This window comes from Drosophila nasuta, chromosome 3 (genome assembly GCF_023558535.2).
Source record: "Drosophila nasuta strain 15112-1781.00 chromosome 3, ASM2355853v1, whole genome shotgun sequence".
Classification (NCBI taxonomy): domain Eukaryota; kingdom Metazoa; phylum Arthropoda; class Insecta; order Diptera; family Drosophilidae; genus Drosophila; species Drosophila nasuta.
This window is the reverse complement of record NC_083457.1, coordinates 111,738-134,730: the sequence shown is the minus strand read 5'-3', so window position 1 is coordinate 134,730 and position 22,993 is coordinate 111,738. Positions and strand designations below refer to the sequence as shown.

The 22,993-nt window shown below is 39.4% G+C and overlaps 3 protein-coding genes across 3 annotated transcripts; all 3 read right to left on the bottom strand.

The window, feature by feature from the left end:
• Positions 1–3,271: 3,271 nt before the first annotated feature.
• Positions 3,272–15,756, bottom strand: LOC132792162 (DNA fragmentation factor subunit alpha). Its single transcript, XM_060801412.1, has 4 exons — positions 15,415–15,756; positions 6,027–6,242; positions 5,091–5,353; positions 3,272–5,006 (listed from the first exon to the last, which is right to left on the bottom strand). The coding sequence occupies exons 1-4, from the start codon at positions 15,469–15,471 to the stop codon at positions 4,646–4,648; spliced, it is 897 nt and encodes a 298-aa protein (XP_060657395.1). The 5' UTR covers positions 15,472–15,756; the 3' UTR covers positions 3,272–4,645.
• Positions 15,757–17,599: 1,843 nt separating this feature from the next.
• LOC132792157 (DNA-directed RNA polymerase III subunit RPC2) lies at positions 17,600–21,288 on the bottom strand. Its single transcript, XM_060801407.1, has 3 exons — positions 20,316–21,288; positions 18,596–20,260; positions 17,600–18,537 (listed from the first exon to the last, which is right to left on the bottom strand). The coding sequence occupies exons 1-3, from the start codon at positions 21,202–21,204 to the stop codon at positions 17,675–17,677; spliced, it is 3,417 nt and encodes a 1,138-aa protein (XP_060657390.1). The 5' UTR covers positions 21,205–21,288; the 3' UTR covers positions 17,600–17,674.
• A 134-nt stretch (positions 21,289–21,422) lies between these two features.
• Positions 21,423–22,978, bottom strand: LOC132792159 (GTP-binding protein 128up). The gene is made up of 4 exons (XM_060801409.1): positions 22,799–22,978; positions 22,563–22,683; positions 21,663–22,503; positions 21,423–21,602 (listed from the first exon to the last, which is right to left on the bottom strand). Exons 1-4 carry the CDS (start codon positions 22,838–22,840, stop codon positions 21,500–21,502), a joined length of 1,107 nt encoding a protein of 368 aa, XP_060657392.1. The 5' UTR covers positions 22,841–22,978; the 3' UTR covers positions 21,423–21,499.
• Positions 22,979–22,993: the final 15 nt, after the last annotated feature.

Sequence of the window (22,993 nt, the reverse complement as noted above, 5' to 3'; positions counted from 1 at the left end):
CAGCTCCAGCTGCTTTTAAAGGTCAACTGGCTTCGGTATTCATTTACATTCGGCACATTCACGAACATCATTTGGGATAAGCAAAGCGGATAATTTCTTGTTTGTGTTGAGCTAATACACAGAAAAATAAAAAAAAGTTCTTTCCCAGCAGCTGTGTCTGCAGCAGCGCAGCACAGGAATATGCTCCTTTATGGACTCTGTGGCAGCAGCTAATGAGTTTGGCTGCCCAAACAAATCAGCGTAGCAGACAAACACAAGCATAAACACAGACATATGCACCGGCAACGACCACAGCATCAACATCACAACCCACGACACGTAGGAAAAAGAGAGAGAGAGATAGAAACACATACACAGAAGCAGACACAGACACCGTGGCAAATGAGGCAATCTAAGTGGTTGTTGTTCATGCCGCCTGCGGCACAACTGCACAATTATGGTGACGCCCACAAGGCCGCCCACCGGAGCGGCGTCGCATTGCTGCCGCGTCGAGGTTGCCTCCGCATATGTGCCACGGGGCGTATTAGCAATGCCCGTTGCGGCATCTATTACAAAAACTTCTTGTTTATGTGCAATGCGAAACTCTTACACACACAAAGAGAGAGGGAAGCAGCTCTTTTATTTCGAGTAAAGAAAAAATAAAATAAAAAGTTAACAACCAAATTGTTGAAAATTATGCGCTTGCCTCGCAGCTACATTCGATATGTTTGTTTACTCGGTCACGCCCCCGTTTGCTGCCGCATCAAGTAACGCTTCCTCAGCTGCCATTTTGCCACTGATGTCAGCCATTTGACATTTGTGCTTACTGCTCTGCCATTTGCCTCAGTTACAAATATTTCCTCACTTGTCTGTCAACTTTTGCTTACTTCGAGTACGAGAGTACATTTGCTTATCTAAAAAAGAAATTGTTCCAGTAACGAGAAGAGCTGATAGTACACATGGAATTTTTTTGCCAAAAATGGAACGAAATTCGAAGAGTAATTTTAGTAATTTTTTGCTTGGTAAAATTCGCTTCAAAACATATAAAATTAAAAAAGTAATTATTCATTTCACCCCTTTTAAATTTAAAAAAAACAAAAAGGAAAAAATTGCAATCACTTAAATATAAGAAAAAAGTGATAATTGAAGTAAACTTAAAAATAAATAAAATGTTTCAACCAATTATTCAACTAACAAGAATATAAGCAAACAATTAATAAGTATGTCATATATGTTAAATTAACGAAAATTTAAAACATTCCTATAAATAACATACATCTAACTAAGATTTGAAATATAAACTAAATATTTTGAATATAAATCGGTTAAAAATGATTCACTAATAAACAATTAATTAGAAATATTTATAAATAATTTAAAACGAAATAAAGTTGTATTTATAACAATTTTTAATATGGTAAAACTTACAATTTAATCAACATGAAAACAACAAAGCAATAACAAGTAAGAAAGCTAAAGGCGAGTGTCTTCGACTGTGAGATACCCGCTACCATTTTTTAATAAAATCAAAACAGTGCGGAATTATTCTTAAAATATACCAAATTAATGTACCAAAAATACTAAAATATACCATATGCTGTATTTGGTATATTTATATAGTACTATATTTAAAATATACCAGGGAGTACAAAATATACCAGATTGTCAGCCAAAGCTACTAAGACCCGTAGTTAGTAGACATTGTTCCCCATACAAAAGAATTTCTTAAATAACTTCTACAATTTTTATTCGATCGCAACCAAATTTTCAAGGAATCCAAGCTCTAGCTTGTTATTCGATTTTATTCGATTCACTATGAATATTCTTAAATAAAAATGAGTACTTTAGTAACAACCTCTTAAAAATATGTGCACACAACTTGAAAAGCATTGACTTGAAAATAAATAAAAAGGTTAAAGAAACTAATTCAGGTCAGAAGAATATATAAATCAAGTAAAATATATAAATCAAAATGTAAGTCAATAACATTTTCTACAGTCCTTTTGGCTTGCACAAATTTAATTTTCCTATTTGTGAATTTGTATCCTGTCCCAATGTGCAGCTTTTGAGAATGGATCTGTCCCTTCTAAATTGTCGCAGTCTTCCTTTATCGCACTTCAAAGCGCTCGGGCCGAAAAAGTCAAGTCAAATTATATTTTTCATGAGCGTCAATTTCTTCGAGAAATATAAAAATGCGACCCCACAAGCCGCCACGCCCCTTTAATACACAAAATGTGCCTTTTAATGAAAATGTGGCCGCACATCAAAGCAGGCGCAATGTAGTCGCCATTTCCCCCCTCTCACACCGTCAAAAAAAAAGCTCAGCTTGGGTTCATATTTACATTTTAAATAAATTCTTTGGGTGTGTTAACCTAACAAATGCTACATGTCAAGGACACGAAACCGCCAACAAGTAAAACCACGACAGCAGCAGCAGCAACAACCATGAGAATAATAATAATCACAACAACAATAACTATAACGACAACAACAACAATAATAATAAGGGAGACACGCAATTCGACGGGGAAATTAAAAGTATATTCTGGTACAACAAAAAAAAAAACTGTGTGGGCCTCAGGCTAAAAGGATGGCAGGCCGAAGAAAGATGTTTTAGTTAATTTGAGTGCATTAAAAATGCAAAGCAAAGAGTAAATCGAATTTCAAAGCGCGTCTCCCACGCTGACTGGGAAGCGAAGCTGGTGGTGCGCTGTCGTCGTCATATATTTAGGTCAGTTACAAGCTGCAGCAAGCAGAAGAGCCCAGCTGATTGTGAGCTGTGCGTTTTGAACTGTGTTAGTAGGACAGAGTCGGGCCTGCCCTGACATGGCCTGGCTCCGACCTGGCCCCTATTTGCGCACGTCACAGCACGTCTCGTGACGTCACAGCTGTGGCTGTGTTTTTAATGCAATTAACTGCGGCAATTGCAAGTCTAAGTTCACGTTCTCTTCAAAGCTCCCGCTCTCTTTCTCTATCGCTCTTTCGCCGTATAGTATCACATGCTCTCTCTCTCTCTATCTCACTCTCTTTGGCCAGCAGACAAAAGCGAGTAAAGCTTGCTTCTATACGCCCTGTTGCACATTTGCACATAACACGCATACGCCTCGTTTGCCCGTAGAATAAAGGATGGTTTTCGCTTTGTTAATATGCATTTATTTATGTATATTTTTGTTGGTTTTTGCTTGGTGTCTGCAGTTAGTATACTTATTAACTCTTCATTTCATTTCTATTTATTGCTTATTCATACTGTATTTATGTTGTTGATTTGCCCGATTGTTGTTTGCTCTGTATATGAGTGTAATTGGCTTTTATTTGCGTTTATTGTTTATTGTTTAAATGTTTACTAATATTAAGTGTTCAATGCTGTTTACTTTTAAATTCTTCACGTTTTGTCCTGTGTGGCTAGAATATACCATATATAAGTAGTAGTATTATTATTATACATTTGTGGGAGGTTCACTTGAAGCAATTTCAAACCAGGTCGAGTACAATCATTTAGTTGATATCGTACCGTCATCGAAATAAGTATTACCCATAAGTACAGTCAGTCTCAATTGGCTTCAACAAATGACATTTTCAATGGCATTAGTCTAAAAACAATTTGTTGTGTGCGTCTCTTCATATTATCAAACATACTAACCTAATTGCCCAGAACGTATCAATATCATATCAACTCAGATTTATCTTAGGCAAAACAATAGCATGCAATGATAATGATAATAATACCCTTAAATCACGTTAACATTCAAAATGAGTTTCAATTCTGATTTCTAACTATTCGTTCAGGGTTTCAATTGGATTCTTATAGTCACTACTTCGATTTGCTTCTGAGGCAACCATCAGAAGTGAACAATTAAGTGTTGCTTTTCTATATACTTTAACTAATGCAGTAAAATGAACATGATATATTCTTGTCTTCTATGACTCATAGATGATATATATAATTTGTTATTATTTCTGTTCTTTTTTTTTAAATTTATTGTTGTCGTTTTATTTTGATTTAATTATTATTTCCAGGTGCTTTGACAAAATTGTCAGCAAATTTTAACTACGAAAGTTTTTCTTGTTTTAATTGAAATGTTTTTTTTGTTTTGTGTATAGATCTGTTCTCAATTCCAGCTTCGAAATCATTTTGATTCGAAAGTGAAACTCCGAAGAGAAATATCAGACAGTAAAATGTTTAAAAAATGCAAGAAAATGAGAAACTGTCAACTTTCTGAAGTAAATTCCCAATTTAACAATTATTCATGTCAGTTGCAATTGTGAATACATATTTGTGTTTTTTTTAGTATGCAGCGCAAATTGAAATATCCTATTTCGGTTGCAAGACAATTCATTGCTGACATTTAAGTTCAACCATCTGACGATTTAATGTTAATACGTGTAATATTTCGTTAACTTTCATTTGCTCTTAAATTCTACGAAGCATTTTCAGAAGATCTCGTTACGTTTCGCTCTATATTTTGTATTGATTTATTTGCTACAAATACGTGTATGTTAACCCAATGTTGCAGGACTGATTTCTTCGGTTCTATAATTCTGTGAAACATCTTTTGATAAAATTGCCATCGCCCATCTCATACTATCTCTCGTTCTCTCTCGCTGCTCCTTAGTTTGCCGACTTCTCGTCGGCCAGGCTTCATCTAAGGCTGCCCAAAATGGGTAGTCAGATGTCGCCATCGTTTCCATTTCCATTCGCGTTGGCATTGGCGTTCGCCTCATTGGCGGCTGCGTTGACCGCCGCCTCGTTTGTGGTTGCTTCAGCGGTGCTGCAAGTGATCGCCTCAGCCACAGTTATGGTGATTGTGGTATTTTGATTGTCGCACTGCACCACCTCGATGGTGCGTGTATTGCTGGCAGCCGTTGCAGTCACCTGGCCGCTCTCTACCTCATTCAGCTGGCGACCAATCTCACGATCAATGGCCTCAGCATCTTCCGGATATCGTTCCGAGCAAAATATAGCACCTGCTTTCAGCAACTTCAAGAGATTCAGACGATCTTCGGCATTTCGCTTGGCACAAAGGGGTCTGAAGCGATATAAATAAATGCACAACATATACATATTGTACTCAAGTGATCAACAAAAATAAATATGAGACTGTTTGAATTACCTGCCCGCATCCTTAAGCTGCTCCATAAACTCCTTGCCTGTTATGTCCACCAATGAATTGGGATCCATGTTCGACAACGAATCTAAGTCCGCATCATTCATAACAGAAACATTGCACAAGTTATTCTGCAGTTGACCAACCAATTGACGAATTCTTGCCGACTCTGTGTTATTCGCATCTGTTGTATCTCCATTCTCCGCATTGCCAGAGATGCTGCCATTGGTGGTGCCATTTGGTGTGGTTATTGTCACGTAATGCGTTGGCTATAAACCAAATGATACATTTTGAGTTCAAATTCGAATACGTGATGTTTTTATAGCGACCATAATTGAATTATTGTCACACAGGCCTCTTATGGCTCGTAAAAATAATTAAAATGGATTGACAACAAATAAGAGAAACATTATCGACTTGATATACCCTACGACAAAATCTTAATATTAATTAATATTCTACAAATGATGTATAAAGTTGACTACAAAATTTCTAACTCTAAAATACCAATAGAAAAACTAGTAAGAAATCTACAGTCGAGTGTGCTCGACTATGAGTTACCCGCTACCATATATATATACCGCAGATATACTACTGTACTATGACAAAGGATATATTTGGTTTATTGATATATTACTGTATTCAAAAATGTACTCAAAATATACTGAAAATGTACTAAAATACACCGAAATAAATATGTGGCTTAATGACATACTACTCATTGAAAATATACAAAAAAACAAAATATACCAGACTGTCAACCAAAGCAATTAAGACTCGACGGATGCAGCTGATTTTTGCGGTATAACCTTATTAGGTTATGTAGGTAGGTTAGGTATTATAACAAAATAGGCTTTATTTGCATCGAATGAATTGAATTTTATGTAAACATTTAAATGAATTCCTCAACTAAAATAAAAGCTGACATTGAGTTCCACTTACATCTATCCAATGCTCGCCTGGAAAGACAGCCACCAGTTCAGTGTTTTCATCTAGGGTGCGAAAATACTCTTCATCGTCGATTTCGGTTCCATCCGAGTCCAAATGAATAGTCGGCTGGTGTTCACATTTCTCAAATTTCTCAGCCACCTTGGCGCGAATTTCCTCTAGGCTCGAGGCGCAGACTGCTTTTTTAATGTTCCGCGTGACGTCCTTGACCTGCAGCAAGTATGTTTAAAAGCGAAAAGGAAAATGAAAATGGAAATGAAAAAAAGGGAATAATAAACCGTTACACGTTTACAGTTACATATGGATGGCAATACACATTGAATGAATAATAAATTAATACAACAGACTTCAGTCTCAACAGCGGCAACATCAACATCAACAACAACAACAAGTGCGACATGAGCCCATATGAAATATTTAAGCCGGACACTCGACAGCACCCAAAAAGTTTAGAGAAGGTTTTGGTATTTTTCCCATCCATTTAATACCCTAAAACCGGAGTGCTTTAAATACATAGTGAAGTTTGGAAGTTTTCGGTTTCAATAAAGCGATAATTGGCAAGAATTGTGCCAATTGCCTATCTTGCCTATCGACTTACTAAAGCTAACCGATAGCTAAGTGTCTATCGGCTGGCCTCCATTGCTGTTACATATTCTTAATCCATAAGACTGACTACTCTGTTATACTTAGTTATTTCCAGCTGGTTGAAATAAGCTGTGCTACTTTTTTTCGTTACTTTTTAGTTTTTCAATAATTTAATATAGTAAATATATCATATATAGTATATTTTATCTGAAAACATTAAACTGAAATCCTGCGTTTAAATAAATTCAATACCTCTTTTAAATTGGCCAGTATACAGATTCAAAGTTGTCGGTTGGTGGTGATTGAAATAAGCTGTGATCCATATATTTTTGTATATTAAAAATATTTGTTCACGACTTATTTTGTATAACGTTGAAACGACTAATGCTAATAAGCAAATATTCTATAATATTGGAAGGGTATTTAATATTTAACGTGCCAAAAAAATGGGCGTTCCTTATTTTTCTTCGTATTTTTTGGGTCTGTTTCTGGCTTAATGAACTTGGCATTAGGCAGCGCGTGCAGATGAACATGTTTGTGTACAACTACGAGTTTGTAGGTGTGTGTGCGTTGTAGGATCTTAGGCGCAGTTGGTTCTCAGTTGAGAGAGATACGTGAATTCATTACCAGCCTCAAAGTTAACCAATGCCAAGATTTTGCTATAATGTGGGTGTATAACAGCTTAGCAACTCCTGATAGTATATGTATGTTATGTTAGCATTGACATTGGCAAATCTGCTATGATTAAAGTACCCACTCAACAGCTACAAAGTAAAGGGATTGACCCCTCCTAAAAAAAACACATGCCAGTGACTATGTCAATGCAAATTTGTCACCAAGCTTGAGTTCTTTACGAACATTTCTGAGTGATGGATTCAGGCAAATAAAAATCATTTTATGCTTAAATTTGTCATAACCATCAACTGTTGAAGACATGCAGTAACAGTTCATGTCTTGAATATATTATACTTATTTTTTTATATTGTAAACCTTAATCCTGAATACTTAATTTCATATATATTACTGAAAATTAATTACCTTCTAGATATTTTAAACTTTTAATTAAATAATTATTGTTTTTTATCATAACTAATAATGGCATTTACGCACCCATTATTAACCCTTCAATCATTTTTTACCCTGAAGAATAATTTTATTTATTTCAGTCACGATTGAAATCTTTGACTTGTTTCCACAATCAAAAACGTAAATAAATCATAAACTAAATACAGAAAAACAGATTTCTTTGTGCTGCATCTGTTCGCTCGCTCTCGCATTCGCAGTCGGACGTGTTTTTTTTTTCTTCCCTCTTAAATTTGTGATTTTTCATTAAATTCCATATTTATTTACAATTAATATAACATTAATTTTACTCTCTCACTTGTGTTTAACTACAGATCGTTAAATCGCTGTGTGCTTTCGTGTATTTAGTAAATTATTATCATTTTTCTGAAAATATAACAACAAATTGTGTGGTCAAACTTTGCTTTGCTTTGTTAGCAAAACAATTCTGTTTTCGGTGCCGCTGCACTTTGTTTTTGTATTTTTGTTTACTTTCGCGCTCTTCTTTTTTCTTTTTTCACTTGCTATTCTTTGCACTCAACGCTGTTACAATAGTTAACTCTCCCTCTCTTGGTGTTGTTGTTGGCTATCGTCTATCTTGCGTCTCGCTCGACCCGCGCTTTACTCTCAGTGCTTGTGCTTTGTGCTCTTAACGCTCTTTAGAATAGTAACTCTCCCTCTCTTGGTGTTGTAGTTGCCTATCTTTCTATCTTGCGTCTCGCTCGACCTGTGCATACTCTCTGTGTTTTGTGCTCTTCGTAAGTACAGATCATATTAGTTTGCAAATAATTTACCTATTTTGATTTATTTCTTTTTTTTTTTTTAATTTTTAATTGGTTTAATAATCTTTGTTTTAGCAATATGTTAGTCTGCTATAACAAGAAATGCCGGGTGCCAGTTGGTGCCAAAATGGGTTTTGTTTGTTGCTGGTTATGCGACAACGTTGCACATGAAAAATGTGCTGGCTTTAACGGCCGTATAGTGGATTTGATTTCGGCCAAGTCTGGATTGAGATGGACTTGTGAACATTGTAGGGACTCTGAACGCGATATTGCTGGGTTTATACGGCAGACGCGAACTGGTTTTGAAGATATATTGGCGGGCTTTAAAAAACTCTCCGATAGCTTTTCTGCTTTGGATTCTGGGTTTAAGAGTATGAAGCTCTTGACCGAGTCTCCGAAGCGTAAAAAGGCCAATACGCGTCTGTCGATTACCCCAATCGAGCTTTCTGTCCCAGTTGATGTTCCAAGCTTATCTGTATCACCTGCTGGGGAATTAATGTCGTTTAGTTCTCCGTCCCCTCAACCTTCGGTAGCTCTGGATGTTCCAGATCATGACATTACATCATTAAGATTGGAGTCTCCTGCTCCGGCTTCGATTTTGTTGTCGACTGAGATGGAGACGGTTGAAGAAATTCAACCATCACCATCCTCTGTTGAGATCGTTAGTGCTGTAACGATAGAAGAATCGCCTCCAGCTCCTACCTCAGTTGTCCGCAACACTTTAGTTGCAGTGCCACCTCTTAAGCAGATTTTCGTTTCAAGACTTTCCCCTGATACAACATCTGATGATGTTCGGGCTTATATTAAGTCCAAATCTCAAGCCAGTGTTAAAGTAGATAAATTTAATTTCTCGTATGAACGGGAGATTTCGTCTTTTAAAATAAGTGTTCCGATTGAACAATTTAGCATGATGTGCAGTAAAGAGTTTTGGCCGGAACACCTATTAGTTAAACAATTTGTTGCGAAAAAGAAAAATCGGTCTCCAGTTTCTCTTCCTAGTAGTGGCAAGAATTCGATTTCAAAGCCTTCTTCTATGTCTGTCAGTTCAAAAAACTAACATCCTCTTTACTTCTTGGCTATCAGAATGTAAGAGGTATTTGTAGTAAACTTACTGACTTATATTTAAATAGTGTATCTTTCCCTTTCAATGTCATTGTCTTTACTGAAACTTGGTTAAAAAATGACATCCTTGATACGGAAATCTTTTCTAGTAGATTTTCCGTATACAGACGTGACCGCAAGGTACGTCGCGGTGGTGGGGTTTTAATTGCAGTAGATGCTCAATTAAATTCAGAGTTGATTGAGCACACTTCTGATATTGAGCTAGTGGCTGTTAGATTATCCTTTGGTAGTTTTAACATTTTTATTTCTTGCTCATATATCCCCCCTGCTTCAGATGATGCTTTATATTTAGCTCTTTTTTCTATTATTAATAACATTTCTAATATGCTTTCTAATCGTGATCACTTTATAGTCCTTGGTGATTTTAATATTGCTGGGGTGTCATGGCATTCCGCCGAGAATCTAAATGGACTTTGCCCCTCTGTATCCCATGTTTTTATTGATAGTCTCTTTGGGGTATCATTGTCTCAGATTAACGGTATTCCAAATTGCTTAAACAGGTCTCTACACCTTATTTTTGTTTTAGACCCAGATTCATGTTCTCTATTGAGAATATCTCCTATATCTTCCCCTGAAGACCCTTACCATCCCACTTTAGAAATTATGTTGGAGCTCCCATTTATTGCGTCAGATTCGAGTGTACGTTGTAGTGAGCTTTCTCGTTGTTTTCGGAAAACCGATTTTGAGAAACTTGCTCTGCTTATATCTCAAACTGACTGGTCCCAACTTCCTTTGTCTACGAACTTGGATATAGCGGTTGAATTTTTCTATTCTACTTTAAACTCGCTATTTGATGCTTGTGTTCCATCAAGTATTCCACATTTGTCTGATAAACCCTTATGGTTTACTAAGAAATTATCGAATTGTCTGCGATTCCGAAAGCATTTGAAAAAAAAATATAACTTCTCAACTGCAACATCTGTGTAAATCTATAATTTCACCTTACCAACATGGGTTTGTGAAGTCTAGATCCACTTCTACTAACTTATTGGAGTTCTCCTCTATTGTAATTAAAGGATTCGAGAATAAAATGCAAACGGATGTCATTTACACCGATTTTAGTAAGGCTTTTGACTCTGTTAATCATCACCTTTTACTGTATAAGCTTAATGTTTTAGGGTTTCCTCATAGCCTAATTGAGTGGATATCCTCATACCTTTCCAACAGAATTCAGAATGTTTATTATAATGGTTTTGTATCTAAATGTGTTCAAGTCACTTCTGGTGTGCCACAGGGCAGTCATTTGGGTCCTCTATTGTTCACTTTGATCATAAATGATCTTCCTTCTGTTATTGTGCATTCCCGTGTTCTTATGTACGCCGATGACGTTAAGCTTTGCCTGACATTTAATGATAGTCTTGCGAGCTCACTGTTACAATGTGACCTTAATCGTCTAGAATCTTGGTGCAGAGTAAATATGTTAAATCTCAACTGCAATAAGTGTAAGTTTATGACCTTTTGTAGGGGTTCTTCTCAATTAAATAACTATGTGTTATATGATACTCCTCTTGAGCGAATTGAAGGTGTGAATGACTTAGGGGTTCTGCTTGATGCAAAACTAAAATTCGATAAACATATTCTGTCTGCTGTAAATAGGGCCATGGGTGTTTTGGGATTTATAAAACGCTGGTCGAAAGAGTTCAATGATCCCTACATCACTAAGACTTTATACGTCTCACTGGTTCGTCCTATCCTTGAGTACGGATCTCTTGTCTGGAATCCCCAGTATAGGGTTTATCAAGATAGGATTGAATCGGTGCAGAAACAATTCTTATTATTTGCTCTTCGTAGTTTAAATTGGAATCCTAATATTAGATTACCACCATATCGTAGTAGACTCTTATTACTAAACCTTCCTTCTCTTTCTGACCCCAGAACTATGCAAGGTGCTGTTTTTATACAGAGACTAATTAATGGTGAAATAGACTCTTTGGAGCTGTTAAGTCAAATTAGTTTTGCAGCTCCTGTCAGGATCACTAGGAATTTTCTTCCACTTCTCATTTCACGTAGATCTACTAACTTTGCTTGCCATAATCCCTTCCGTATTCTGTGTGTGAACTATAATAATCTCAATAACGTAGTTTGCTCTAGTAAATCTATTCCTTTGCTTAAAACCTTATTATTAGCTTATTTATCGAGTATTTAATTGTTATTTATTTTATTATACATTTATTCTAACATATTTTTAATCTAATTTAATTAGCTGTCCAGCGTCTTTTAATATTTATTCGCGGTTTTCGTTTAATGCATGCTGTTTACAAATTTATTTTGTTTTGTCCGCGCGTCAACAATCCCGTGCTTGGTATCGCTGGGCCACTTGATGGTACTGCCGTTAGTACGTCAACTTCCAAAATAAATAAATAAATAAATGGGAAAGGATTCGAGATATGATTTATTATTTATGGACACTTAGCTTCGGATAACGTTTCCACTCGCTTTGCACTTTTATATTTTTGGCTAGCTTTGTATATTTGCTTTATAGTTCAGTACATTTTGAATCAATCATTTTCAGCACTGAGCTTATTTAAATTTCATAACTGTTTATATGACCTCCTGCTGGCCATTAAACAATTAACGCGATTTGCCAGCGGCGGCCATCAAATTCACATCAGTCAATGCCCCGGAAAGTTGTACACTCATTAGAGTCAAATTGTCGAGTAATTTATAAACCAAATACTAAGTAATTATGCCCTCGAGACACCGCACCATCAACAAAAACAGCAACTACAAATCACAAAGCTAACAACAACAATGTGTGAAAAAAGTTAAAGGTGAATGATATATTGCGCATACGACACGTTGCCGTTAACCTGTCAGCTGTCGACTGTTGCGGCTACTTTTATTGAGATTTATGGCAAGAGTTTACCTAATAAATAGCGAAACTGCATAACAAATTCGTGTTCGATTAATCAATGCGTCTCAATTAGTACAATAAGAATAAAAACGAAATGAGATTCGTCTGTGTGAGAGAAAGTGTTTGTCAGAATGCACGCGATATTGCTTATGCCTGTTTATTTTGATGTGTACAAGGAAAACATCTCTTCTTTTCTTGTAGTTGAGATGCGCGGAAAACTTGAGCACAGTTTGACATGCACTCGTCTGTCTGCCGCACAAATATTTGTCATGTTTCCTGACGAGTTATGCCTGTCAGCAATTTAATGCAGAATACTTTTAAGTGCATGCCTAAAATGCTGACTACCGACTCCAAGGACATTCATCGCTGCAGCTAGTGCAAACTGCCTTTGCTGGCTGCTCTATTAAACTTGCATGTTATGTTAAATGGCGCCTGAGCGTTAAGGTTAAACTGAACATAAATTAGACGTGGCCAAGAGATGCTGCAGCAGCAGAAGCGGCCGACTCAGCACCACTCGGATCAGCGGCAGCGTCAAAGGCAAAGGCAACGCCACTGCACGACTGCACTTCTACAAAAATTTATCACTGAAGCTGGCAACGTGATGCTGCTGCTTTTGCTTCTGCTGGTAAAGAGCAACAACAACGGGGTTTCATAAATAATAGAGCAAGGCGTGCGAAATGAAATTGAAGTTGAGTTTGCATTACAACATTTTTATTACAATTACCCAAAGCGCACAAAAGGAGCAAAATGCAGAAAAAAAGTGAAGGATGCCCGCCGGCTGTCTCAAGTGAAACATGCAGTTAAACTCAAAGGACTTTCTTCATGAAGTCCTCCTAGAAAATCATCCACGTTGAAGATTGTCAGGAATATGAAAACTTTTTCGCTGCTCCTGCACAAAACTTGAGTCAAAAATTAATCATATTAAGCCACAAACTTGGCAACAATCAAAATTTGCAGCAACTATTGAAGCGTATACTTTTAAAAGCATCATAGCAGAAAAATGAAAAGAAAGAAACAATTTCATTGAGTTTAGAAATTACATTTATTGCCTTATATCACAACTGAATTCTCAACAAATTTCCCATGCGAATCAATAACATGACAATCCACAGATTGACGGTGTTTTCCTATCGTGCACTTTAATCATTATGCTCCAGCTTTTTTCTATTAAATGAAATGCATTTCGTTCTGCGACAATTGCAAACCTGATTAAATTTGATAAATAAATTTGTGTATTAATGTTGCAAATTACCGTTCGCTGCAATTCAGTGAACAAAATCATTCGATTCGAAAATGCGGCAAATGTGGTTGGTACTCAAGAAATTGGTTGATAGTTTCCGGCTTGAAACCCCAATCCTGCGCCTGATAATCAGAAAAACATTTTCATTCAGTTGCCATGCCTGATGAGATGAGATTATTGTCGATGACAAAAGTTTTAATGAATGGGACTGTGAGCATGGAAGCCTGGCAGCCATATAGGCAAACCGAGTTTCGAGTTCCGAAATTCACTAGCGTATTTGTTTCTCCTAATTAAATGAAACATATTTGATGGCTAGACAAAATCACATTGACGGCACAAAGTCAGGCTAATAAAATTATGACTAACAAGAAGTATGGTATATATTTTGAAATACAGCAGCACCAAAAAGTGCGCTGTAAATTTTAATGCGCCATTTGAATGAAAAGCACAGAGTACAAATGAAGTGAGAGATTCGAAATACATCAAACTAAAGCGCAATCTGTCAGAGAAATCTCAGCTAAGAAACTAGCCAATCTTCAACGACCTACCGGTATACCGCAGAGGAATAGCAGCCCCAGGATACTCAACACGTAACACGTATCCTGCATCCTGTCCACTCCTCCACACGTTGGTGTCGCTGTCATAATGGCGCTTTGGCTACGTGCTTGCGCCTCAGTTGTGGCAACCTACGAACTACAAAGGAGTCTAGCTCAGGTGATGGAGATGTAGACTCAGGTGAGTTGGTCAGCCACACACTAAATATTTGATAAGCGAAGAACGGAGATTTGAGAGTCGCTGGGGAAATTAGGCGTCTAGTTAATATTGTTGTTTGAACTATGACATCAAATTATGCAAATTGTTTAATATTTTATTAACATTGTTCTGCCATGTAGGCGTCGGCGTCGGCGTGTCTCACGCTAATTACACAAACATGTCAGCTGATAAACTTTTTAATGGAATTTTTCAGCTGTCTGCTTTTAAGCCGATTTATGTTTCAAAAGATTTTGAATTAATTATTATAATAAGTAACGACATATTAATGGACCTGTTAAAATTAACGCACAAATGACACTTGACAATAACAACAATAAACTACAGTAGAAGGACTCTTTAAACATTTACTATATACTACATGAAGTTGTCAAAGAGAAATGTTCACCTTCTGTGGTTTTTCTTGGTCTGTGTCCAGCACTTGCAAAATGTAAACATAAGAAAAATATTCTTTAAACGGCTGCTAGTTATTTAGACAGCGGATAAACAAATTAGTTGACAACAAAGGCAATGCACGCAAACAAACAAAATGCCAAAGACAAACAAGTGCCAAGCACTCAAAATCCCAAATAAAATGCAAAAACAAAGCCAAATACAATTGCTGCCAAGTACAAGTATTTTGTTTTTGCAAAGCCATTACAGCTCTCTCCGTTACTTGCCCTCTTTTTTATCTCTCGCAAATAAACATATGTTAACAGTGCGCACTGCGCACCCTGAGCTAGAGCTTTTGCTCTCTTATGTTGTCTTACGCTCTTCGACCTCGCTCTCAGCAACTTGAAGTTCACCCAATTTCAATATGAGCATTTTTAAATAGCGCAAATGCGAAACACAGCACGCGGTTATCAAGAACAACAACAACGACAACTGCGACACAACGCCCAAAAAAGGGCATGGCATTGCACTGCATTAGAGTTTAACAAATTTAGCGTCAGCCAAACAAAAATTTAATGCAATTAACTAACTTACTTTGAATGGTTTATTCGATTCACTGGCATTTGTTGTTATTTCCATGGCATTTGGCATTTTGATACAAATTTAATTGATTACAATTTACGGGGAATTTTTTTGTTAAAATATGTATTAAACAGTTAGATGCACATTTGCAACGGTTTCCGAACTTATTTCTGCACTTATTTCTTACAAAACACTTATTTTTTCACACTCTCTCACACACAACAAACTCGCAATAATCATTTCTTTGTACAAATTGCAATTAAATTGTTTTTTTGCCCAGCTTTCCATTTATAATTGAAGCGCAGCCGAGCTTTATCTGCAGTTGGCAAAAACGCGAGCGAGGGCCGGTTTCAACTGAACTCTCTTTAACTCTGACGCTGGCTTTTATAGTCCCAGTCTCAAAGAGAGCACAAAGCATACAATAATAACTGACAGTGTTGGCTGCTTTTAAGGCGCGAAGCAGACTCAACTTATCAGAAGATTTCAAGTCAATGAATTGATTAAACTTTAACAAAATATTTGCACTTTTAACTTTATTTTTATTAAGCTTTATTATTTATTATTGATCGCAAATTATTTAATAAAATATCTTTACTTTACACAAAAACAGATAAAAAAATATTTATAGGTATTAAACGAAACATTTTCAATCTTATTTTCTTGTGCTTTAGGTGTTTCATTCAAAAAACACTTTAAATTTAATTGTGTGAGATAAAAGTTGTTGCAACTAAATACTGTAACATAATTCTCAGCACTGTTAACAGCGCTCGGCTAGAAAGGAAATCAAAATCGAGCTTGCAAAGAGAGACCGCTCTTCGCTCTTTACCGCGTCCTTTAACATGACTCTGTTAAGTGGCACAGGTGCGCTAGGAGTTTGCTAGAAATTTGTGGTAAGAGTTTATTAGCATTAATACGAGATTAAAGTAATACCTGACAAGGAGTTGCATAAGTCTCAGCTTGTGCACAGATTTAAGTAAGTGGGCCTGGGTGTGTTGTACACTTAAATATGATTTGACTCTGCTCAGTTGACCAACACCCGTATACTATATTATAGAACAATCTGGATATATGTATGTATGTACAAAAGTAAGTATCTGTGCATCTCAGAGTATCAGAAGTAAACTTTTTGACAAATAGCCAAAAGGCATGAATGCCAAAGCAAACCAAACCAAAAACCCAACCCAAAACCCGGTCTCAGCCGAAAGGCTGTCTTATCGTTATTTTACCCCATTGGTTGTGGACAGTTTGCTTATTTTCCCCCATTGCTGCGCTGTCATTGCACTTGCAACAGCACGTAGCACACACATCTGCATACGGGAGGACGAGAGAAAGCAGGCGGCTGGGTTGACGGTGACTATTTTGAGCTCAAGTGACTTGAAATGACACACAAGGACACCGCCTAGTAGGTGTTGCCAATTGCCAGCTGTCAGTTGCCAGTTGCCGAGTCACGTGCGTACCAGTGCATTGACCCACTAACGTTGCCAACTTGCGCAAAATGGAAAAATGTGCTCTATGAATAGCCTCAAAGACGCAGCAAGTCCTCAAAGTTAAGGTGCATTTTGATAAATAAACAAAACTCGACCTCCTTTTGTGCCACCGACTTAAACTCGTTGCAACGTGCTTCTCTTTGAGAACGCTTGCAATATTTGTTTTGATATACTAATTGCTAATCAACAAGTCTCTTTTAAGCAATGGATAGATACATATAAATATATCTTTTGCCAGCTTTTTTCTACTTCACAGGTTTATCCACCTAGTAAAATATTCCAAATTTAATTGCATGGCTAAAACACTAAGCTTCTACTAAATTTGTTGTTTACAGAAGGACCATACAACCGAAAACAAGCTTAATCAGCAGTTTGATAAGCCAAAGAGACCTTCATTAAAGATGCAATTAAGCAAGCAGCTTAGGCCTCTTTAAGTTGACAGAGCGCTGTTAACTGCTAAAATTTGCTGTTAACTAACAGCGGCTGTGGACTACACTTTGACATTCGCTGGAAACTTCATAAATATGGTAAAATGTGTGCGCAAAGCAAAGCGGGCGTGGCAGGCCGAGGGTGGCAAGTGGGCTTTAGCGGAATTTAAAAAACAGTCCACCCCGTTGCCAACATTGTACTCATAAAAAAAAGAGTTGGGCTGATTGAATGGGAAACCGTGACCCCGCCGACTCCACGTTCATTGAACTTGATGCACACGGTTGAAAACACAAACACACGCTTTATTCACCCAATGTTGAGCCAGTCACATAATCCCAGTAGATTCTACATATGTGCTAATAGTTCTCCAGAATGAGTTTTGGCACAACATTCATGCTGGTCAATTCCTGGAAGAGCAATTTACAGGCATACGGCATGGATATCTTGGATACATGCGCTGACGACTGACAGAAGTGACACCACGAACAGTAGGCTAAGCGTCCGCATGTGCGGCACACATCCACCTCAAAAGCATCCGAGGATATCATCAGACGTTCCATTATCAGCATGCTCGCTCCATAGGAGATCAGACAATCGCGCTCCATCTCTCCCAGACGCAAGCCGCCCTCACGACTCCGACCTTGGGTTGGTTGACGTGTGAGCACCGCCTTTGGGCCGCGCGCTCGCGCATGCATCTTATCCTGCACCATGTGCTTGAGCTTCTGATAATATACGGGGCCGGAGTAAATGTACGCCTCCAAGGGAGCGCCCGTAATGCCTGAGTAGAAAATATCCTTGCCCATGTAATTGAAGCCATGTCGCACCAACTCCGCCTGCACATCCACAGCCTTGGAGCCTCCAAAGGCAGTGCCATAGTGGAATTTGCCCTCTAAAACGCCTGCTTTTCCGCCCAGCAGCTCCAACACTTTGCCCACCGTCATGCGGGAGGGGAAACCATGAGGGTTCATGATCATGTCCGGACATATCCCAAAGTCATTGAAGGGCATATCCTCCTGTTCCACTATGAGACCCGTGACGCCCTTCTGTCCGTGCCGTGAGCTGAACTTGTCGCCAATCTCTGGAATACGCGTCTGTCGCAACAGGATTTTGATGAGAAAGTCTTCCTCTGCATTAGCTGAGACCATGACACGTTCAATGTAACTGGGCTCCGGTCCCTTGTAGCTGATGGGCACCGCAGTATAGGGTACCTGAGCTTGACCTACAATTTGGAACGAAATTATAAGTAGCCAAGGATTATGACAGCACTTAAGACCGACCTTCGAGTGGGTTGATGGATGTAACTGCAGGCATTTCCTTGTTAATCATAATCTGTTTGTTTTGTACCTGTTCGCCAGGCGCAACAATGCCATCGGTGTCGAGGACATCGTGCTTGAAGATCACCTTATTGGTCAAAGCATCCTTCACCGGTCCCATGATCCGATCGAATGTTTGATTCGCATAACGCTTCACGGTGCACTTGGAATTCTTGTAGACCAGACACCGTCCATACCCCCGATCAATAGAGGCTTTATTGAGAATGAGAGCATCCTCAATATCGTAGCCAGAGTAACTCATCACAGCCACTGTCGCATTCTGGCCAGCCGGCAATTTATCAAAGTTCGTCAGCTCAATGGTGCGTGACTTGACCATTGGTGCTTGAGGATAAACCAAATTGTACATCAGCGAATCAATGCGATTCTTCTGATTGTAGCCAATCATGCCCATGGCCTGTTTGCCCATGGCACATTGATAGGTATTTCGAGGACTCTGATTGTGATGCGGATATGGCACAAGACCAGCGCAGACGCCCAATAATGTGAAGGGCTCGATCTCCAGATGAGTTGTGTGCGACTCAATGTGCTCCTCATTCCAGGCAATAAACGAATCATTCTCTTCGTTCACATCCAGATACTCAATCAATCCGTCGTGGAGAAAATCATCAAACTTACGTATGCCACGCTGTAGTTCGTCCAAATGTCGCTGCAGCACCCGAGGCCGTGAGTTCTCCACAATAATATACGGACGACACAAGCGCCCGCCATCGGTGTGTATAAAGATGCATCGCTGGGTGTAGGATGTGTGTATGGAGACATAGCTTCCCATGCGACCTTTGCGTCGCATGAAGCGCAAGTTGCGCACCAGATGCCGTTGATTTATAGTCAAACCGAGAACGTTGCCATTGATAAAGACAAGAAATACGTTTGGATTATTGATGGGATTGCCGCTAACCTCACGTATGTCCTCCACTCCCGCATTGTAGGCCAATATCATCACTGGATGCTCGTCCACTTCGGTAGTTATGTGTGTCATTAACGCCAGATTCTTGACCAATCCACAAGCTTCTCCCTCGGGTGTATCTGAGGGACACAGCATGCCCCATTGACTCGGCTGTAGTGAACGTGGTCCCGACACTTTGCGCGTCTTCTCGAACTGCGAGTTTACACGCGTCATCATGCCCAGCGCCGAGATATAGCTAAGACGTGACAGCACCTGTGTGACACCAGCGCGCTCCATTTTGAAACGTTTAATGGTCCAGTTGCCCGAGCTGATGGCAGACTCGAGGCCCACAGTGATCTGAGCGGCTCTCATATGCTTCACGACATCAAACTGTGCCGCTTTCACTTTAGGTATATTCTTGTCCGCAATCATCTTGAGTTCCCAGTTCATGCGCTTAAACAGATCCTCAAACATCAAAGAAATCAGTGAACCAGCCAGCTCCAGCCGCTTGTTGCCATAGTAGTCACGATCATCGAACAGAGTCTTGTCCAACTCGGCAGCCATGACGCGACGCACCATCAAAGACACGTAGATTGCTTTCATTTGGAAATTGAAGTTGTCGACGGGCACATGGGCCAATATTGTTGTCAGCAGCAGCTCTCGTGCCTCCTCCGAAGGTGTTTTCGTAGTGGCACTCTGAAAGCGCTTCACCACCAATTTGGAACCTGCCAAGGCGCAAAACATAAGTACATCTTATTTGTGTAATCATTAAATACTCACCCATGTAATCGAGGGCACGTTGCTGAGTAAACACCTTCAAATTGAAAGCTTCAAGCAGCGAGGCACCGAAGCGATTCTGTGATCGCGCATCCAGTCCAATGTGTGCCATGATCTCCTGATCTGATACCACACCCAAGGCCTTAAAGATTACCACAATTGGTATGTCATCCGTCATCGAGTTATGCTTCAAATAGTATTTCCCATGCTTGCTCAACACCAAGGTGCGCGATTTTTTCTCGTGAGTCGACGACGTCACCTGGCACTGCACGACACCATTGAAGTCCTCGGTGAGCATTTTATTCCACGACAGCTGCTCCTGTATAAGTATTACCTTTTCCTGGCCACGCACCACAAAATAACCACCCGGATCCAATGGACACTCATTGAGCTTGGACAACTCGAACTCTGATTTGCCGCTGAGCACACAGTTGGAACACCTGAGCATGAGTGGCATGCGCCCAATGAGCAAGTTGTTGCGTTTGATGCGCTGTGTGCCGCGGGTGTATTCAATGTCCACTGTGATGGGCGCCGAGTATGTTGTGTCTCTCAGACGACATTCGTGTGGCGTTGTCGCTTTGGTTATATTGAAGCCATCGTCGATGTCTGGCTTGCCTACGCGCACATCCAGATACTTGAGATAGAAAAGAGGATCAGCGCCGCTCGTCACTATTTCATTGGCGCGCACAATCTTCTTAATGTCCACATTGATGAAGTGATTGAAGGAATCAATGTGCTGCTTTACCAAGCCTTTAACTTGCAGAAAAGCCGGTACCAATTTCCATTTTTCCTGTAGCGGCTTAATAGGCTTGGCCCACTCTTTGGTATCTCCAGGCTCCCAGCCATTGCCATTGCCTTCCGCATTAACGTCGTGCTTCTTTAGTTCCACCATTTACGAAACTTTATTGTAAATAAAATAATAACAACGTGCGCTGCGTGACCGCAGTTGAATTCGACCACGAAAAGTATGCAAAACGGTCACACTTAATGTGGCCTGACCAGGCCTACATGTATATCGATTAGCGATACCATACAAGTATATCGATTAACTTTTATTGAGCTTACCGCGAATATTTGAACCCGCAATGCAGTCGACTGCGCTAATAAACGTGTCAGCAATGAGTTTTTATTTGAAAATGCAATCAAACACAATTAAAATCCAAAGCATAGAATAGAATTAACAGATCTTAGACCTTTTTCACAATTTGCACAACATCTTCATCATTGAGCACATGCTCAATACCAACCTTCTGCGGTTGATGCTTCACCGAAGAGCCCCACACCAATGCACTAAGAACAGAAAGAAACAATTAATAATATCAATAAATATCGAATCTCATTTAAGCTTACTATTTGAACTCCTTGGCTATGGAGCGATGCAACTTGTTACAAAAGTCCTCAATGCTAGTGCGTTCATTGTGCAGCACAACTGGAGAGCTGTAGTCGGGCAGTTGTCCTTTGGGCTTGGTATAAATTCGGACTAATCTTAAATACTCCCACATCAGTTCAAGCAGATCGTCAAAGTTCCAGTGATGATGCGCTGATATGGGTACACAGTGCGGAATCTTGTAGATGACGTCCAGCTCCTCAATGGAAATCTGATCAATCTTGTTAAGCAGATAGATACACGGTATGTATATGCGGTTGCCTTCGATGATATCAATCAAATCGTCGCTGGTTGCATCGTAACGCAGCGTAATATCTGCATTATGAATTTTGTATTCCGACAGAATGGTTTTGACGAGATCCGAATCCAATTCAGATTGCGGCACCATGCAATTGAGATTGATGCCACCCTTGTCCTTTCTTTTGTAATAAATATTTGGTGGCTTCTTATTCAACCGTATACCAAAGCCTTCCAATTCATGCTCCAGCAGCTTTTTGTGTCCCAATGGTTTAAGGCAATCGAGTACCATGAAGATTAAATTACAGGTACGCGCCACAGCAATCACCTGACGACCACGGCCCTTGCCATCCTTGGCACCCTCAATGATACCGGGCAAATCGAGCAGCTGAATCTTGGCGCCCTTGTACTTGATGCATCCTGGCACCGTTGTCAGGGTTGTGAACTCGTAGGCTGCCACCTCAGAGTAAACGCCGGCCAGATTCGATAGTAACGTCGATTTGCCCACCGATGGAAAGCCAACAAACCCGACCCGAGCATCTCCAGTCTTGGCCACCTCAAAGCCGGCTGCAAGGGGTAACAAGCGCGATTAGAATTGTGAATTGTGATAATTGAAGATAGCTTACCTTCACCAGTACCGCCGCCACCGCCCTTAGGGGAGATGAGCTCGCGTCGCAGCTTCGCCAGTTTGGCTTTCAAGAGACCCAAATGCGCCGACGTCGCCTTATTCTTTTGCGTGCGTGCCATCTACGTCCATGTGTACACATACATACGCATGCAAAAGGTGGAATGAAAGGGAGACAGGTTAGTTTTCTTATTGTTAGCATATATTTCTTTGTATAATATTGTGTTGCCGGCTAACCTCCGACTCAATGGCCGCAATCTTCTCCAGAATTGTACTCATTGTTGCCGAGCTGCTTTCTTCTACGCAATTTTAAATCGGGTGTTATTTACAAAATTTTTATGCATTAAAACGAAAATAAACTCGCATGGAACTGTCGGCCAGCGTTAGAGGTGGACAATCATCGATGACACCATCGATGTATCGATAACGTAC

Bases quoted from the DNA above. Each gene is read 5' to 3' on its own strand.
- LOC132792162 (XM_060801412.1), bottom strand. From the start codon at position 15,471: ATGCCAAATGCCATGGAAATAACAACAAATGCCAGTGAATCGAATAAA. The intron at 6,243-15,414 runs GTAAGTTAGTTA...TACTTGCTGCAG, and splicing joins AATCGAATAAACCATTCAAA to GTCAAGGACGTCACGCGGAA. The intron at 5,354-6,026 runs GTAAGTGGAACT...TTTGGTTTATAG, and splicing joins CAGGCGAGCATTGGATAGAT to CCAACGCATTACGTGACAAT.
- LOC132792157 (XM_060801407.1), bottom strand. From the start codon at position 21,204: ATGGTGGAACTAAAGAAGCACGACGTTAATGCGGAAGGCAATGGCAAT. The intron at 20,261-20,315 runs GTGAGTATTTAA...GCGCCTTGGCAG, and splicing joins ACGTGCCCTCGATTACATGG to GTTCCAAATTGGTGGTGAAG. The intron at 18,538-18,595 runs GTCGGTCTTAAG...TCCAAATTGTAG, and splicing joins ATCCATCAACCCACTCGAAG to GTCAAGCTCAGGTACCCTAT.
- LOC132792159 (XM_060801409.1), bottom strand. From the start codon at position 22,840: ATGAGTACAATTCTGGAGAAGATTGCGGCCATTGAGTCGGAG. The intron at 22,504-22,562 runs GTAAGCTATCTT...TACCCCTTGCAG, and splicing joins TGGCGGCGGTACTGGTGAAG to CCGGCTTTGAGGTGGCCAAG. The intron at 21,603-21,662 runs GTAAGCTTAAAT...TTCTGTTCTTAG, and splicing joins ATAGCCAAGGAGTTCAAATA to TGCATTGGTGTGGGGCTCTT.